This window comes from Dipodomys ordii, unplaced genomic scaffold, assembly GCF_000151885.1.
Source record: "Dipodomys ordii isolate 6190 unplaced genomic scaffold, Dord_2.0 Scaffold33, whole genome shotgun sequence".
NCBI lineage: Eukaryota > Metazoa > Chordata > Mammalia > Rodentia > Heteromyidae > Dipodomys > Dipodomys ordii.
This window is the reverse complement of record NW_012267249.1, coordinates 11848102-11866035: the sequence shown is the minus strand read 5'-3', so window position 1 is coordinate 11866035 and position 17934 is coordinate 11848102. Positions and strand designations below refer to the sequence as shown.

General features: G+C 38.0%; 1 protein-coding gene across 1 annotated transcript in view; it reads right to left on the bottom strand.

Annotated features, from left to right (window-relative positions):
• Window positions 1-404: 404 nt before the first annotated feature.
• Window positions 405-17934, bottom strand: part of Tyw3 (tRNA-yW synthesizing protein 3 homolog (S. cerevisiae)) — an 18982-nt gene continuing 1452 nt past the window's right edge. The window contains exons 2-6 of the mRNA XM_013016977.1: window positions 15486-15566; window positions 13486-13584; window positions 8761-8832; window positions 6111-6244; window positions 405-1129 (exon numbers count right to left, since the gene is read on the bottom strand). Of these exons, the coding sequence (XP_012872431.1) occupies window positions 910-1129; window positions 6111-6244; window positions 8761-8832; window positions 13486-13584; window positions 15486-15566 (606 nt within the window). The 3' untranslated portion in view covers window positions 405-909. The remainder of the gene's footprint in view (window positions 1130-6110; window positions 6245-8760; window positions 8833-13485; window positions 13585-15485; window positions 15567-17934) is intronic.

The following is a 17934-nucleotide window of genomic DNA, read 5'->3' as shown; positions in this document are numbered from 1 at the left end:
TTAAATATATTTTTTATGATTTGGTACATTCTAAAGTTTAAAATAACCATTTTATAAGGATAAATGCTCACATACATGCACAATGATCTGCTCACAAATATTTTAAATTTGATACTGTTAATACTCCTATAATATAAATAAGGCAGTTATCAGAAGTACTTTTATGCAGAAGAGCATGAAACAGAAGCTTTGGAAAGTAAATGGTTTGCTCTAGAAGCTCAAGCTTCAATTCACACTCAAGGCTTCTGATCCTTGAATTTTTTCTATAGCACACTTGTTTGAGTATGATGCTTATGTATTAGTGGTTATTTCTGATCAGCCTTAGTGAAAAATTATGCCCATGTGTTTCAAAGTCTGTACAATGTTAAGGTCTGATTTATAATAAACAATGAGGAAAAGGGGCTCAGATATTTTGTCATGAATAAAATTGGTATCAGTTGTTTATTCAAGAGGTCAAAAGGGGGAAAACAACTTGTCACTGTACTCCATGGAAACAGGAGTAAATTCAAACTTTCTTCTAAAAGCTGGAGGATATTTCAAAGTTAGTTTCATGTTACTATGATTTTTAATGAAATGTCCATGATGTAAGGTTGTCTTCAAAGAATGTTGTACTTTGTTTTCCTATTTCATAGAACTGGAAGTTGTAACAAAACAGAGGCACTGAAAGTGATAATTTTGCAAAGATTCTCTTTGTGTTTAACAAGGGAGTATTAAACGAGCAAACATTAAAACATACTGAATAAATATACAAAGCTATTTTTAAAAGTCATGTATACATCAAAATGGGTTTCTCTGAATATAGAGAAATATTGTTTTTCTAAATAGACAATACATGCAAGAAACTCTTATAAAGAGCAGTTTTATAAAATCTATTGGAAACATTTTACCAAAACACTTCAAAGGTAAATGCTAGTAATCTTCAGGGAAGATGGTAGAGTTGATTTTTGGGTCTTCATCATCATTGTCACTTTCAACTTTTTCATCATTTTCTTCAGGAATACATTGGCCATGTGTTTTTTCTGGTTTCTTTTTCTTGTGAGTATAAGATGACTTGTTTTTCTCTTTGACCTTAGGATGTGAATCAGTGATTGTTTCTTTTTCCAAAGCATGCTGTAGGCAGTTGTAAAACCTGTGAACAATTAAGTATTATTGCAATATCAGTGCACTTTGGAAGTAATGACTGAAATATACCAGAACTTCTAGATTATGTAAAACAACAATGTCCTATCATGAGTCTTATAAATAAAAACGGAAGTCATAGAAATAATATGCCTTTTGCTTTTGACATTGCTTAAGTAGTAAATATGTTTTCAGTTCAGAAAAATCCTGACAAGTGGATTGCAATCACCCCTAAACAACATGTATTCAACCTCAAATTTCATACTAGATATAAGGGTCGAGGAAAAGATATTAAAATAAAAAAACATGGAAGTAATGGAGCAGTACAATCAGGAAAGAAAGCAGCAAAGTGATGTAATAGAATTCTTCCTCTTCTGCCATTTGCATCAGGCAAACTATTCATTAATTTCTATTATGGCTTACATATTACCACTCTCTTTTGTTGTCCTTTTCTTTGCCTACCATGAAATTTCCCCTTTCTCTCATACAAAAATTCTGCCTGTAATTTTAAGCCCCCATTCACTGACTTCTTCCCTGAAGCACTTCTAGAATTCTTTGAATACAATAAGTTTCCTCTTTGGAAATCCTAGAGTATTCTATCTTTCTTAGGTATTTAACATTTTCCAAGTTGAGTTACAGTCACTTAGGAGGCAGTCTGGAGTCTCAATTTATGCTGCTATCACTATCCCAGCAGGTCTCATTTCAGATTTTTCTCTGGATTCCAATGCCCAGCAGTGCTTTACAAGCACTTACTCATCTTTAATCAATCACTTGTATGATAGAATTACCGCAACCCTTGTTTTCACCTGTTGCCAAGAACCAAGTATTATCTAGCCTCGGAGAGACTGAAAGCAGAGCTAGACTAGGTCACACAGGGAGTTCCGATGGAACTTGAACTGTAGCTGTGGCACAGCAAAGATTTATCAACAATAGGTCTTGCCAGTCTCTCATTCAGCCATTTACATACCAGTATTAAAAATCACCCATTGCTCAACTCAAGGATTTAAATGCAAGAACTGAAACTACAATTATTTTATTTTATTAGTTTTAACAGTAACTTTATTCTTAGAGCTAACCTGTGGATTAAAAAACCCCCACATTGCCAACTACTGTGGAAATCATACTCCTTCTCACATATATCAAAAATCTCACTCAACAATGAGTTCTGGGTTGCAAAAGAGGATTTACTGTTTTCACCTATCTGTAAGGCTTTGTCAAAACTCTTTAAAAAAGTATAGGAAAAAGTTTCATTACACTAAATTTGGCAATAATTTGTTAAGTATGACACTCAAAACATATATGACAAAGAAAAAATAGATGAACTGTACCTTAATTTTTCATATGTGAAAAAACAGTATCACAAAAAGATGACCCACAAAATTGGAATATCATCCACAAAGAAAAATATATTGATAAGGGATTAACATCCAGAATATAAAGAACTCCTGCATCTCAACAAAAAAGTTGACAATTCAAAATAAACAATGAGTAAAGGACTAGAATCTTTATCCAAAGAAGAAAACATATAGTCAATAAACACATGAAATGTCATCAAACGTCACTTAGTCACTACAGAAATTAAAAGCAAGACTATACTGATACAGCACTTCAACCCCTGCTAGCTTAGAAAATAACAAGTGTTGGCAAGGATCTGTTGCAGTTTCTCACTCCTGGTAATAATATATAATGGTATAGCTGCGGTGAAAAAATAGTACTGAGGCTCTTCAAAAATTGAATGCAGAATTACAATGTGACCTATCCATTTTGCTTCTAGATATATATCTAAAAGAACTGAAAGCAGGGACAGATACCTGTAAACTGATGTTGAGAGCAGCATTATTCACAGTAAGTAAAAGGTAGAAACTACTCAACTGTCTATGGACACATGAATAAACAAAAAAGGGTCTACAAATGGAAAACATTTTTTTTCTTTTCGGAAACAGAAGAAAATACTGATATATGCTGTAGCATAGAGGAACCTTTATGATTTCAATGAGTGAAGTAAGTCAGACACAAGAAGACACATACAATTTTACTTTTATAAAAAATCTATAGCAGTCCAATTCAGAGACAGAAAGGAGTAGTGCTCTCTGGGAACAGGGAGAATGGGGAGTGGCAGTAACTGTTTAATGGGTACAGAATTTCTGTGCAGGATGATGGAAACACTCTGGAGATGGATAGTGGTAACTGCTACACAGCAATGTCAATGTACTTAAGGCCATTGGAGAAATTGGGAAATTCCATGTTATACATATTTTATCACAGTTAAAAAAAAGAGTTAAGACATATCAACTCACTAGAAATAGATTCAATTACTTTGTCTTTCATATTCTAGTCTTAACAATATTATATGCCAATATACCCAGCCCTTTTATGCTGTGTTTTGTTTAACATTTTCTTATTACATAGCTGATGAAAAGAGTTAATCTCATTCATTCATGGTTAATTTCATTCTACTCCTAGACAACTGGTGGTTTCATTGGATCCATATCCTAACCTCCTATTAATAGACACAAAGAAAGCCTTCCTCATGTAGTTAGTAAATAGATCTGTACACTTTGTATTTTCACCTGGAAATCATTATGTCTGAAATCATCTACTAGGCCTGGTGTCAATCCCTGTCTCTTCCAGTCTCCAAATTCACTGTTTACAAAGCAGGCTGCTCCTCGTAGGCCTTGTCCTGCCCAGCTCCAGAAACCACAGGAACCCAGCTGTGCTGCTGGGGAAGTCTCTTCCCACTCAGAGTGGGCTTGGGAACTGTTTTTACAAACATGACGTTCTATTAAAAATACCTCACCTCTTCATTTTGATTTCTACTTTTGCAGACAATTTCTTCTTGCTGAAGTGTTCTATATGAAGATTTTTGAGTAAAGAAAAATTCTCTATAGACAGTTGAATTGTGAAACTGGTTTCTACGACAGAATAATTTTAGTTTTTCCTGTCTGATTGCATAACTCATCACCTCCCATATTTATTATTATTTTTTCTCCTTTCAGCATCAGAAAGCAGCTTGTAGCTTTCTCTGCACTTGGCTGAATATACAGCTGCCTCCAAAACAGCTCCCTAATTTGTTCACATTTTTTGAATTCACATGTAATCGTCTAATCAGTATCTTAAGACATTTTTTACCCTTCTTTAATTTTTCCCTGATTTTATATGATGAGCATAGCTCTCTTGATAGCAGTATGCATACTATAATCTTAAAACGTATTTTTGAGTTAATGGATTTAAAACGTAATTTGATTTTAGAGTTGGTGAATGTAGCTCAATTAACTTCACCAGGTGTATAGTTAGTTGATCTCAGGCTATATTTATAATCTTGTTAAAATTCAAGTAAGGAAACAGAAAGAACTGATTTGCTACTTTCTATGTTTTAGCAAATAGTCTCACTGGAGTACTGTCTAATAAATGTATTAAACTTTTGGCATGGTATCAGTCAGTTAATAACTAATGTTCAAATCTGTAGGTTGGTGAATAGCTAGTTGTTTTTCAGTTGCTTACCTGGAATCATTGCTTTTGTTACAATCTTTGTACTTTGGACATTTTTACCAACCAGCTAGGAAAGTAAGCCCAAATGCTCTAAGACATCCACTATATGTAACGAATTAACTTCTCTACAATGTATATAAAATGGTACATTATTATGTACTTTCCCTGGGAGAACTAAGAAAACAGTCATTTAATTTTGTTAATTCTATGCTTCAAATAAGGAAGTGATGTGATGGTACTGATGTGACTCTAGGTTTATTCTCTTTGAGTGAAAGAAACAGAAAGGCCACTACTCTGAAAGTTCATCAATGACCAAGAGGGTCAGTCAATGTTTTTAAGCTCTGGCTAGTTTAAGACCTATCCCTTTCTCATGGGTTAGATCTAGAATTGTGATTACTGGCCAACTTAGGAAAGGGTAAAGCTATCACTTGACATCTTTTAAACTTTTTGTACTATTCTTAAAAATAGCTATTTCCCTCAAATCAGAAAAATTAAGACATAGAGTAACCTGGTGGAACCAGACTGAATAACTTGGCAGAATATGATCTGAATTCACTTTTGCCTTTGGAGATTAATTCTACTTCTTTGTACCATGTCATACTAGTACCACTGGAACTTCTAGACTTTGCTGCTTCAAAAAAGTTCTCAATGTTGCCAGGCATCAGTGGCTCCTGTCTGTAATCCTAGCTACTGAGGATGTTAAGATAGGAGGATAATGGGTCAAAGCCAGGAAAGTCCATCCCCAGTTAACAACCAAAAATGCCAGGGAATAGGTCCTGAGCCCTAAGTCTAAGCTCAAGCCTCAGGACTGGCACAAAAAAAGAAAAAAGAAAAAGTCTAGATATTAAGCCAGGTGAGATGACAAAAGCCTGTAACCCTAGCTGCTTTGGAGGCAGAGATAGGGTGATAGGAGTTCAAGGCCAGCCCAGATTTGTTTTCAAAACAGCCAGATGCTGGCTGTTTATGCCTGTGACCTTAGCTACTGGGTAGGCTGAAATCCAGAGGATTACAGTTTAAAGCCACCTCATGCAGAAAAACTTGTAAGAGTCCATCCCCAAAATAACTAGCAAAAAGCTGGGTAGAAGGCATGGCTCAGGTGGTAAAGTATCAGCTGAGCAAGTATCTCAGTAAACTGGAGACTCTACATTCAACCATGATACTAATTAGAAAAAAAAATTTGATTCCATCTCATCCAAGTTAGGGGTGTCTTATCCCAGTAAGAGAAAAAGCACAATGGCCAGAGTGTCATGTACCTGTCAGCCACTGCAAACTGGGAAAGCAGAAGTAGAAGAAGACTGCAAGTAGAAAAGCAGTTGAGAATATAAAAATGGTACGGATTAATATTTTCAAAGCTGACATATAAACAAAGGAGGAGGCAACAATGCTCAATAGGAAATGTACTCATTAGCTTGCTCATGTAACCATAACCCATCTGTACAGCATTTTTACAATAAAAACCGTACAAAAAATAAAGAATAACAGAAATATTCAGTTAGTTATACCTATCAATTCTTTTCTTGTTTTCTTCCATTTTTTGATTTGCTATCTTTAATAGGAATTCAATGTATTCTTCTGTCACCATCAGATTTCCTTTATGGCTTAATGGAACCTCTAAGCCATGTGTACTCCGGACAGCCTACCGGAAAAACAAACAAACAACAGTTTAAATTTAAATATAAAGACTAATATGATACAGATACTAAAGATAACTAAAGAAAAGTTCTAGTCAGGGTTGGACTTGAACAGTTTAGTTTTACTATAGCATGTACATCTGTGCTTTGATATAATTTAACTGAACACAGTTGAATCAAGGAAGATTAAGTACATTTCCTCATTATATACAGTCATTCTAAAGAAAGAAATTCTACATTTTGTCTTCAGAGAAGCAGAGGGTATCAAAGAATCCAGAGCAGAACTTTTCAATCTCACTATGTTTAAGCTTTAAATCGCAATTTAAAGAAAAGAACTAAATAAAACCTTAAAAGAACCCTCAAGGGAAAATACAAAGGGACCAGATGCCACCATTCCTTAGTTCACACAAAATGAGTATTTTCTTTCTTCCTCTTTCCTTCCCTTCTTTCCTCCTTCTCTCTCCCTTCTCCCCTCTCTTCCTTCTCCCCTCTCCTTCCTTCCTTCCTGTCTTCCCTGCCATTTCTAGGACTTGATCTCAGGGCCTGGGCACTGTGCCTAAGTGTTTTTGCTCAAGGCTAGTGCTCTACCATTTGAGCCACAATTCCACTTCTGGCTTTTTGGTGGTTAATTGGAGACAAAGCTATCATGGACTTTCCTGCTGGAGCTGGCTTTCAACTGTGATCCTCTAATCTCAGCCTCCTGAGTAGTTAGGATTACAGGTATGAGCTACTGGAGTCTAGCAGAGGCTGGTTTTTGTTTTATTTTGTTTTAATGCTTTAGGCTTGCCAATCTTAGTGGCCCTGGCATAAAGCAGTCAACATATTCCAAATAGATGATAAAGGTAAAAAGAAGAGCAGAAAAAAGCAAAAATTAAAATTAAAAACAAAAAAAACAAACAAAACCATATTATGCAGAGTAAAATAAAAATTCATCTTTGCTGAATATCTGAAATATTCTAGCTCTCTTATATGCTGGGAAAATGCAAGAAGAGGAAAAGGGGGCCTCTGCCTTTAAAGCTCACATTTTACAACAGGAAATAAACACAAGAACAAAGAAGGAGAAGAAACACATGCTTGCACACACGCTCACATACACGTACACAGGTGCTAATAAAACATGAAAGAACAACTAGTCTGAGGACTCAGTTTTATGGGAAATCAGGATTTGAGTTGAAATTTTTTTTTTTAATAAAAGTTGCAATTTCACCAGACATACACAGAGGGACCACTTTGGCCACAGAAACATAAGAGAAGAATACAACACATTTGGCAAACAATGTCTATATGGTCATATAGGCATACTTAGTCATATAAGAGCTATTAATATCAACATAAAGAGATATTTGCAAACAGTTTTTATAACCTCTTGAATATTAGGAAAAATCTTGAGACACAAAATTTTCAAAGGATTCTGACAGTGCTGGTTGGACTATTACTAACTATATTATGAAAACGAACCAGAAATAGCTATAGAGAGGGGAGTAATGAGCAAAGACTGAAGCAGAGGATGTTGCAGAGGTCTGGGGTAGAGTCAGGTGTGAGAAAGTAGAGGCAGAAATCTTGATAGGATGTGCAACTAAGTGGACACAAAGAACAAAGGAGAAAAAGGTGAGGCTCTGCCGCTGCAACAGCCACAGATGCAGTGTGGTGGGGACACAGACCAGAACTGAGGGTTTTGATTTTCTATTTAGTCATGCTTTATAGATCTCTTTTTTTTGTAAGGCTTCTCTATTTGGAAAATAGGTTATTTGTTAAAAATAGACAGAAAATGTCTAGAGAGCTAGAATAGTGGGTAATCTGATCCAGCTCAAAAGCAAATAATATATACCAGGCTAAACAGTAAATACCACAGGCGATCAGACTGGGTAAAATAAGTAGGGGTTGGCTCAGTCAGGAAAGGACAAAAAGAATGTGGGATTGGGGGGTATTATAGATCATCTAGCTGACATATTTTTCTGTGAAATAACAGTAAATATTTTTGACTTTGTGAGCCATAAAGTATCTGTTCAACTGTTCAGTTTTGCTACTATGACACCAAAGCAAGCATATCTAATGGCTAATCAGTAGGGAGAGTGGGTTCTGGCTCCTGCGGCTATACTTGGCTCTAGGATAGTAGTTTGCTGGACCTCTGAGAGGACTGAGAAATTCAGACCTGGGAGGTTAAAGACCTTGCAAAAGTTCCTGGGGTATAACTGCGGTCCAGCAGTATCACTAGGGAACACTTCACATGCCTACGTGGCCCTTGCTACAACATCATGATGCTTATTAAATTTGGTCTTGACAATTTACAAAAAGGAGAATAGAGAATCATGTAAGCATATTATAAATTAAGACCATAAATGTAAAAACTTTGGCCTTTGCCTTCTGGGAAAGAGACTATGTTATTGTTAACTTTAGAGTAAGGAAATGACAAGAAAAATTGAGTAAGGATAGAATAAGGACAAGAGCCTAGCTAGAAGATTATTCAATTGTCAGGACCAATTTACACGCAAAGAATCACTTTTGCCAAAAGGTATCTTACCAACATAGTCTTTCCTCTTTTTCCCACTGTGATGCCAGAGTTCCTGAAACCAGAGTCAATTGCCACTGAATGCTGTAAGAAAATAAAACATTTTATATTCTGGTACTCTAATCAGTTTAGTGCATTAGTCATAGAAACATAATATAACTCCAAAAACCTATTAAGGATTTTTAGCTAGCTATATGGACTATGCCTTAAATTCTACCAAAATTCCGACTGGACATATCAGAATATTGGTTTCTGAAGTACAAGAAAGAACACAACTAGAATAAGACAGAGGTTTGGCTAGTGATAGTTTACATACAGCAGAAGATAGCAAAAAGAACTAATTCCTATAACCATGTTATATAAAAGCAAACAAAATTAACTAAAACATCTAAATGAATGAAATTTTCTCTAAGAGTTAACCAAGAATCTTTCCCTGCCCTCCTCAATACTAAAGATTTAACTCTGAGCTTTGTGTTTGCTAGGCAAGTGCTCTACCACTTGAGTTCTGCCCTCGGTCTGGTTTCCAGATAGAGTCATGAGCTTGAACTCAGGGCCTGGGCACTGTATCTGAGCTCTTTTGCTCAAGGCTAGTGCTCACCACTTTGAACCTCAGCTGTACTTCTGGTTGTTGAGTGGTTAATTGGAGATAAGAGTTTCACAGAGACTTTTCTGCCTGGGCTGGCTTTGAATCACAGAGATCATCCTCCTGAATGGCTACAATTACAGGTGTGAGCCACCAGTGCTGGGTGATTCATAAGCCTTTTTGAAATTGCAATAATCCTCTGTCTCTTGAGCAGCTGAAACCACAAGTGTATCCCACCACTATCTCAGCCTCTTATGTAGCTAGGATTACAGATACGGGCAATACACCCAGGCAGCATTTTTTTTTCTAAAAAAGGCTTTGTTGAAATATTATTTTTTAAAAAAAGCATATAAAGCCCCCAAACTCTGAACTTATAAGACCATGTTAAGTTATTTTGCCTTGTTATTTTCTAAATGTCTAAAAAGTCTTTAAATGGGGGCCCTGGAGCCTTATTTTTCTCTAGTTCAGTGGGGTTTTTGTTGTTGTTCAAGACCAGAACTCTACCATTTGAGCTACAGCTCCATTTCTGGCTTTTCAGTGGTTAATTAGAAATAAGTCTGGACTTTCCCATCCAGGCTGACTTCTAACTATAATTCCGAGATCTTAGCCTCCTGAGTAGCAAGGATTAAAGGCATGAGTCACAGGCACCTGGATTCTAGTTCAGTTCTTACTCTAGAACTATTTTTCCCTTAGGGGACAATTCTAAAATGCCTAGAGACATTGGTTTGCCAGCTGCAGAGCTGGGAGTGCTTAAAGGAGAGGAGGCTGGTATATAATGGGTAGTGCATAGGACATTTTGACCTAAAGAATTACTTGGCTCTATATATCAATAGAATGAAACTTGAGAACCTTTCCCTAAGTACATGTTCTCCTTTTGAATTTCTATCCAGTTTCTTGATTTAAAGAACATAAATGTGCTGATAATCACCACTTCCAGTTCAGATTACTAGCCTGAACTTGACTGTAACCTTCATAAACTCCTTTCTCATCTCATTCAGTTCTGACTTCAAACCCAATTAGCCTTGGAATTTTCTACCTCATCTCCTATACCCAGTTCCTATTGACTCAACCTTCAAAGTACTCCTCATGCCCTCTCTGGTGTCTATCACCTTCCTCTACACTTTGAATCTCTAGATTAGTCTATCATTGTTGTTTCCTACAATCCATCCTTACAGATCAAGCAGTGACAGAACCTATATTCTAAACCAGGCTCTGTGATTTCTATTTGACCTGACTTGACTGCTGCCTTCATTTCTAATCTAACCTCAACTGGCCTCCCTTCAGATCTGTGAATACTCCAATCCTTTCTTCAGTCAATTTCTCCATTTTTGTTGATCCCTCTACCTGTACTATTCTCAGTAGTTATTATTTTATTGTATTTGTTATTATTTCTTATTCCTAAAATAGTTACTTCCTAAAAAAAATTCCCCAGCTACTTTCTTCAAAGTATATATCTTCCACTACTCTCGAACACAGCTCCTTGAAACATCATACTTATTACAATAAGACAATCCCTCCTCTAAAGCACAAATAAGAGCTCATTAAGGAAGAAATAAATTTCCTTCTTCTTTCAACTTTTCCTTAATACCCAGCAGATTTCCATGCATGTGCTCACAGAGTTGTGAATGAGAGACTTTCTCAGTTTCTCCAATTCTTTTCATTTTTTTGGGGGGATGGGGGTGTTTGGTCTAGGGCCTGAACTCTGGACCTGGGCACTGTCCCTCAGCTCTTCAGCTCAAGGCTAGCGCTCTACCACTTGAGCCACAGCACCACTTCCGGCTTTTTTTCTTTTTGCTTATGTGATGTTGAAGAATTGAACCCAGGGCCTCATGCATGCAAGGCAAGCGCTCTACCACTGAGCCACCTTCCCAGCCCTCAGTTTCTCCAATTCTATTGCAATTAGTTCCTCTCACTGAGGCTTCTGGCCTAGAATATCATGGATGAGCCTTTTCAGGCCTAGCATTCAGAATGGGACCTGGTATGGGAAAAGGAGAGTTAAAAGTTTGGGTTATAGGTTAAGTAATATGTTCTGGTATAATGAGGGCATAACGTAAGGACAGATTAAAGTCCAGGGAGAAAGTAAGAACTGATGCCACTACAGATAGCTCTTAGTGCTCCTGTTCCTCAGCCCCATTCTTTCTCTTTTGCCTTTCCTCTAGAGATGATTTATCTAGGCCCGGTACTTTAAATACTATGTACTGGCATCTTCCCAAAGTGTATTTTCAGTCCACTCCTCTGAGTTCCAGATTTCTACCTAAACATCAGTTTGAAATTTTCTAGCTGTTGTTATGACTGAACTGGATCCACAGGGCTTCAGAATTTCTACATTGAAGCCCTAACCCTGAGGTGACTGAATTTCGACATAGGGACTTTTAAGGTACTAAATCAGGTTAAATGAGGATTTCTGGTAGGGTTTAAATCAGTAGGTCTGGTATCCTTTATAAGAAGAGATGCTACTGGCATTCATTCTGAGGAAAGGCCATGAAAGGATACAGGATAGGTGCTGCCTGCCACCCTGCCACCCAACGAGAGAGGCCTGAGGAGAAACCAACCTTGATGTTGGACTCCCAGCATCCAGAACTGTCAGACAATGAATTCCTTTTGTTTTAACTCATCCAACCTATGCGATTTTCTATCTTCTTTTTAATTGTGAAAATACTGTACAGAGGGGTTACAATTACATGGGCAAGATAATGAGTACATTTCTTATCAAGCATTGTAGCCTCCTCCTTTGTTTCCCCTTCCCATCCTATGACATTTTCTTATGGTAGCCCTAGCAGACAGGCAACTGAGACAGCTGTCAATCACATTTCATATCTAATAGATGACTAGAACTTTTGATTCCCAACTATTCAAACTCCAGCACACCCATGTAAGTGGATAAGAAATACAGACACCCAGGTACTCAAGCTATACCTAAGGAGTTATCTTTGACATGTTTTTTTTCTCCTCCTCTCTCAAGCTGATCTTCCCCATGCAATCTGCCAAATCTGGCAACTGAAACATTAAAATACATCTTGAATCTGCTCCCTTTTCACCCTTTAGAGTACTGTCATGTTAGGCCAAGTCATCACTATTTCCCACTGTCTTCCTATAGTGCACCAAAACTGAGGGTTTTAGGACTCAATTCTTATCAAGCTGCTCACCCTCAGCCTTGTAATTTTTACTTGCACTCAGAAAGCAGCCCCATTTCTTCTTCCTGGTCTATGAGGCCCTAAACAACCTGGTCTCATCTCTCATCTTCTTTCAGGTGGTTGTCCCCTTAGGTTCAAGCTCTTTCCTGCTGACACTCAGTACTATGATTTTCCTTCGCTTGCACTATTAGTCTTTCTGCCACTTTTCAGTTTTAAAGAAACCTCTTTAACAGGCCTGTATGAAGATTTCCTTTTATGCTATTCTCTATCATCAGCTTGTTGCTCCCTGCCCCTCAAGGACCCTTTGTTCTTACAGTTCTCATTTTCTTTATTTTCCTGTGCAGTGTTTAATTTTGCTATCATACCTTAAAAGATGGACCAAGAACCTCTCCAATCTTACTCATCATTGGTGAGAACCCCTAATGCCTGTTAAATGGGGACTCAGTACTTTGTTACTAAATGAATGTTTATAAGGCAATACAATTTTATGTGTAAGTCACAAAAGGTATAAAAATGAACAGGAGGATAAACTAGAAAATCACAACCAGGGCTAGGAAGGTGGCTCAGTGGTAGAGTGCTTGCCTTGCATGCCTGAGGCCCTGGGTTCGATTCCTCAGCATCACATAGGCAAAAAGAAAAAAGCTGGAAGTGGCACTGTGGCTCAAGTGGTAGTGCACTAGCCTTGAGCTGAAGAGCTGAGGGACAGCGCCCAGGCCCAGACTTCAGGCCCCACGACCGGACCCAAAAGAAAAAAAAAAAGAAAAAAGAAAATCACAACCAAGCAGATGCTTAATACTAATTCAAACGATGAGAAAGTTATGAGTAAGGGACAAAAACAGGAGCCATAATCTTGATGCTATATTTTGCTAGATTATTTTTCTTTCTAACAGTAAAAATAGATTAATCAGATGCATGGACAGATAATTAAATAAAACAAAACTGCAAAACAATCTAGCCACTGATTATTTTTATAGGTAACTTAATGCTTAAAATAATTCAAGTGCAATTACAAATATTTACCAGAATCTGTGCATCCTCCAACTGCCGACACTGCACATGAAGGACTAATGGTTCAAATTTTAAGATGGCATCACCATTCGCTTTCTTCAGAGCTACCATCTAAATAAATGAAATGTGATAATATTAGATGCAACTATACCGTCCTGTCCTTTGGTCACCTTTCACCTTTATAGCTAGCTTTAGTTTTTCCTAGAAGCTTTCAGGCCCAATTCATCTTATTTCTTTGATAACATTCCTTTTGCTTTCTTGGCCCTCTTTCATTAAAAACTTATTAATTAGCTTATTTTCGTAAACGATTTGATTCTAACTCTCCCATAAACCATCTGTATCATTTTTCCCACCATTGCTACACCCTGAAAAAGTAAACCAGCATCTTATTTAATTCCAGGAGTGTGGCACACAAAAACCACAATGGGAAGACTTTAAATCTTTGTGGATTGAGGCAGAGACAGGTATTGAGAGAAGTTTTCAAGTAAGGCCTGGCACCCTTCCTTTCTTCCTAGAAGGACTTAAGAGTTGGATACAGGATCTACTAGTAAGCTAAGCTATCATAATGCATACAAAGAACTCAGGTCACAGCCAGTACAGTTCTGTTTCCTCTGTACAGGGCACAAAAATATTTTCTTAGAATGATTTACCTACATGTGCAGACCCAGTAGAGCAAGTTCAGTATACTTTTGCTGCAGCACAAAGCTAGATGCATGCAGTCACAGCCCATCAGATCTGCTAGGCTAGAGGCCTGACACATCACAAAGTGCTGGATTTCATATCATTTCTTTCTAGCTTTAAGTAAACATTATACCACTCGAGCCTGTGTATTTGCTGTCTAAGAAATCCTGAGTTATTCACTGGCTTCTTCCTTGAGGGGTACTTAATTGCCTTTTGACCTTGGATGCCCTGTTATAGTTTATTGTGCAAGCACAGCCTAGTGAAACACATTAATATGTCAAAGCTAGAATTTGTACGAGTTATTTCTGCCTGCCGAGCATTTTTGGGCAATACTCTCCCTCTTTCCTATTTGATTCTGCTGGGACTATCAATTATGACCTTATCACTCATCACTATCCATATATGTCAGAAGCCTCAGATGCCTATGCTTAAGGACATCATGTCATATCACATCATAGCTTCATAATTGATCTACAATGGAGAACACGTCATACAGGAAAACCAAAGAGTCCTTCCCTGGGATGGATACACGAATATAAGGAAGTCTTATGCTGGGACTTCTGGCAGCTGTTGCTTTTGCCACAAAGATTTTCTGCAGCAGAAGAAAAGGGCCAACATGCAGAGAAGCCAGTTCCCAAAGATGGATACTGAGGAAGTGCTTGGAAGACAAGATTTGAGTACCTGAAGCAATAATGCCTGACTCCAGATCCATCTCTTTGATTTTTATTATTTTAATTACCTTTTTTGTCTGACATGAAATTGGATTTCTAATAATCATTGGGAATAAAGCATTTGCTAACTTATATGAACTCATTAAACACTTCAATTGGGGAAACTGAGCACAGAATATGTGAAAAATTTCTAGTAGGAATCCGCATAGGTCATGTATAACTTATTTCCAATACTGAAGGTGGTAATGCACAGATGTTATCCTTTCTCCTTCTATAATTTGTTCCAAGTTATAGAGTCATTAAGTGGCAGGACTGAAATTGAAAATTTGGATCCAACAGCTTTATAAACTTTCTGATATGCATAAAGTTGTGTCTGTTGAGATACAGTAAATGCTTTATAGATTTATAATATTCAGCCATTAAAATAATATGTACATCTCACCTTGAATGTTCTATTTTTTTCATATAAAAGTAAGAGTGGACAGGCATGGTAGTGCCCAGCCTCAGGACTCAGGAGGCAGAGGCAGGAGATTTTGAGTTTAAGGTTAGCCTTTTCTACACAGCAAAGACCCAGTCATAATCAATCAATCAATCCATCGATCCATCAACACTTTTAAAATATTTGTGAACTTGTTTATTTATAAATATATAAAAACTTACCACATCATCTTTTACACAAGGTTTGTGTGAAACCAGTAGCCAGCAACAGTTTTGTTTCTGAACCTCAAAGCCGTTTACACCCTAAAATGATAATTTAAATATTTATAAATATTAGCACAAGACAATATGATATTTAAGCTTGGTTACATTAATAATGTGAATTAGCTTTATCAAAAACAACTCGATAAATTTTGAGATAAAAAACTGAACCCAAATAAGTTGACATATGACTGAAAAAGTAAAGTACTCAATGCATGATTTTTTGAAATATAGTCATGCATTAGACTTTATATATAGTCTAAAGTGAAGCTAGGACAAAAAGTCTGTGTTTCAAGAAGGCAAACATTTAACAGTGACTTAAACTTGACAAATGTTTATTTGCACAGTTCTGTTAGATATACACAGATCCTACCCTGAATACACTGGAAAGACAATGTAGGAAATCACATGCACAGAAATGACTATACTTCTACAAAGTAACTATTATAATGGTGGACAGGAGATTGCTGTCTGGCCTTTGCAGCTGTATAAGCATTGAGTAACTTTGGTTTCCACTGTAAGACTTCAGTGATTTATGAATGTAACCTTGTGCTAGTTACTGTCTCAGGGGCAACAGTGTGGCCTTACTAAGTTTACAGAATTTAATGGAATGATTTGGAAACTAATGATCTATTTAATTCATGTAAATTTTCCATGTTGTTTTCTTTTTAAAAGTCACCCCAAATCCTGAAATAAGAGAAAAAATTAAGTGCAAGAAAAGAAGAAATTAAATAGAGACTCAGATAAAGTCCTAAGCCAGTTCAAAAACAGTAATTATTATCACTTATAAGAAGATAGTATGTCTTTATATAAGTGTATGTGCATGTTTTGGTAAAGGAGGGGGAGATTTGGAAAAGTTCCAGATATGCAGAAATGGGGGAAATGGTTTAGGAAGAAAAACAAATAATAACAAAGGCAAGTTAAAACGATGACAAAGGAAGTTCAATTTTAGTAATTAGCTAAGGTGAAGTGTACGGGAAAATAAGAGTTAAAAGGTACAGTACAGTAGAGGCCTGGATTTCTAATGCAAAAAACATACAATGAAAGTCAGAGTGAGTTCACACAGTATTCTGCTTTTAAAAGGCCAATTTAGTCACCAGCGATGTGGTCTATGCTTGCAATGCAAATTCTCAAGAAAGAGAAATGAGAGAAACTGTAGCCATCCCAGGAGAAAAAAAATAAAAGCTTGAGATTCTGAGAAAAGAACTAAAAGCAAAAGGGTGTGGCTCAAGTGGTAGAGCACTAGTGAGTGCTACCTTTTACTACCTTTACCTCTGTAGGGTGAATCCGTTAGCGTGTAACATGGTTTGGAGAAGGGAGAACAGACTGACTAGGAAATACTGCAAAAGTGCACCTGAGTTAGGATGGTAGAAGGGAGAAGAGAGACCACAAATGGGCAAGATTGCTCAAGATGCCACGGAAATAGGGAGAAAAGAAATAAGCCTTGCTAATTTGGGAAATCAGTAAATCATCAGCCAATTCTGGGCCTAAAGAATGAGCCTATGGATCTGCTATCTTGAATGATCTAATAAAACACTCAGAGAATTTTTTTGTTGGTCGTGGGGCTTGAACTCTGGGCCTGGGCGCTGTCCCTCTACCACTTGAGCCACAGCGCCACTTCCGGTTTTCTGGTGGTTTATTGGAGATAGGAGTCTCACGGACTTTCCTGTCCGGGCTGGCTTTGAACAGAGATCCTCAGATCTCAGCCAGGTCCTGAGTAACTAGGATGACAGGCCAGAGCCACCGGCACTGGGGCCAGACAACGATAAATGTCTTAGTACATGATATATTTCTTCCACACACAACTCTTATCCTCACCACCTTCAGTTCTTGAGGCTGGGATTTGTAAAACTCTCCGCACTGCACATACAGGTTTGGTTCCTATGGTAAGTACACACCCGCCGCTTTTAGTACTGCACTAGTGGGGCTGTAGGAGCCGAGTGGTCACCTGCGGGCCGGAGGAACCGACTTGCTAGAGAGATGGAAGTGGACTTGGCCGGGGTGGCAGTTCTTTAAACTACTCTAGCACGGACTGCGGGACGCTGGTGGCTCGCGCCGGTCATCCTAACCGACTCCCGAGGCCGAGAGCTGGGAATCGCGGTTCGAGGTCCACCGGGGCAGACAAGTCCGTGAGGCTCGTACCACCCCGTTAACGAGCACCCCGAGCCCGGAAAGGAGGCCGTGGCTCCAGGTGCTAGAGCGCGAGCCCGGAGGAAACAGCACCAAGCCTCCAGGGCCGCGAGCAAGCCCGGAGTTCAGGCCACAGGACGGGCATAAAAATAACCGAGCTCCGGCCGCGCCGGATCCCCGCAGCAGGGTCGGCACCGTCCTCTGCGGGTCACGAATCCAGTTACCGAGACCCGCCAGCCCCAGAGCCGGAGGCGAGGGAGTGGGGGAAGGAGGCGGGGGG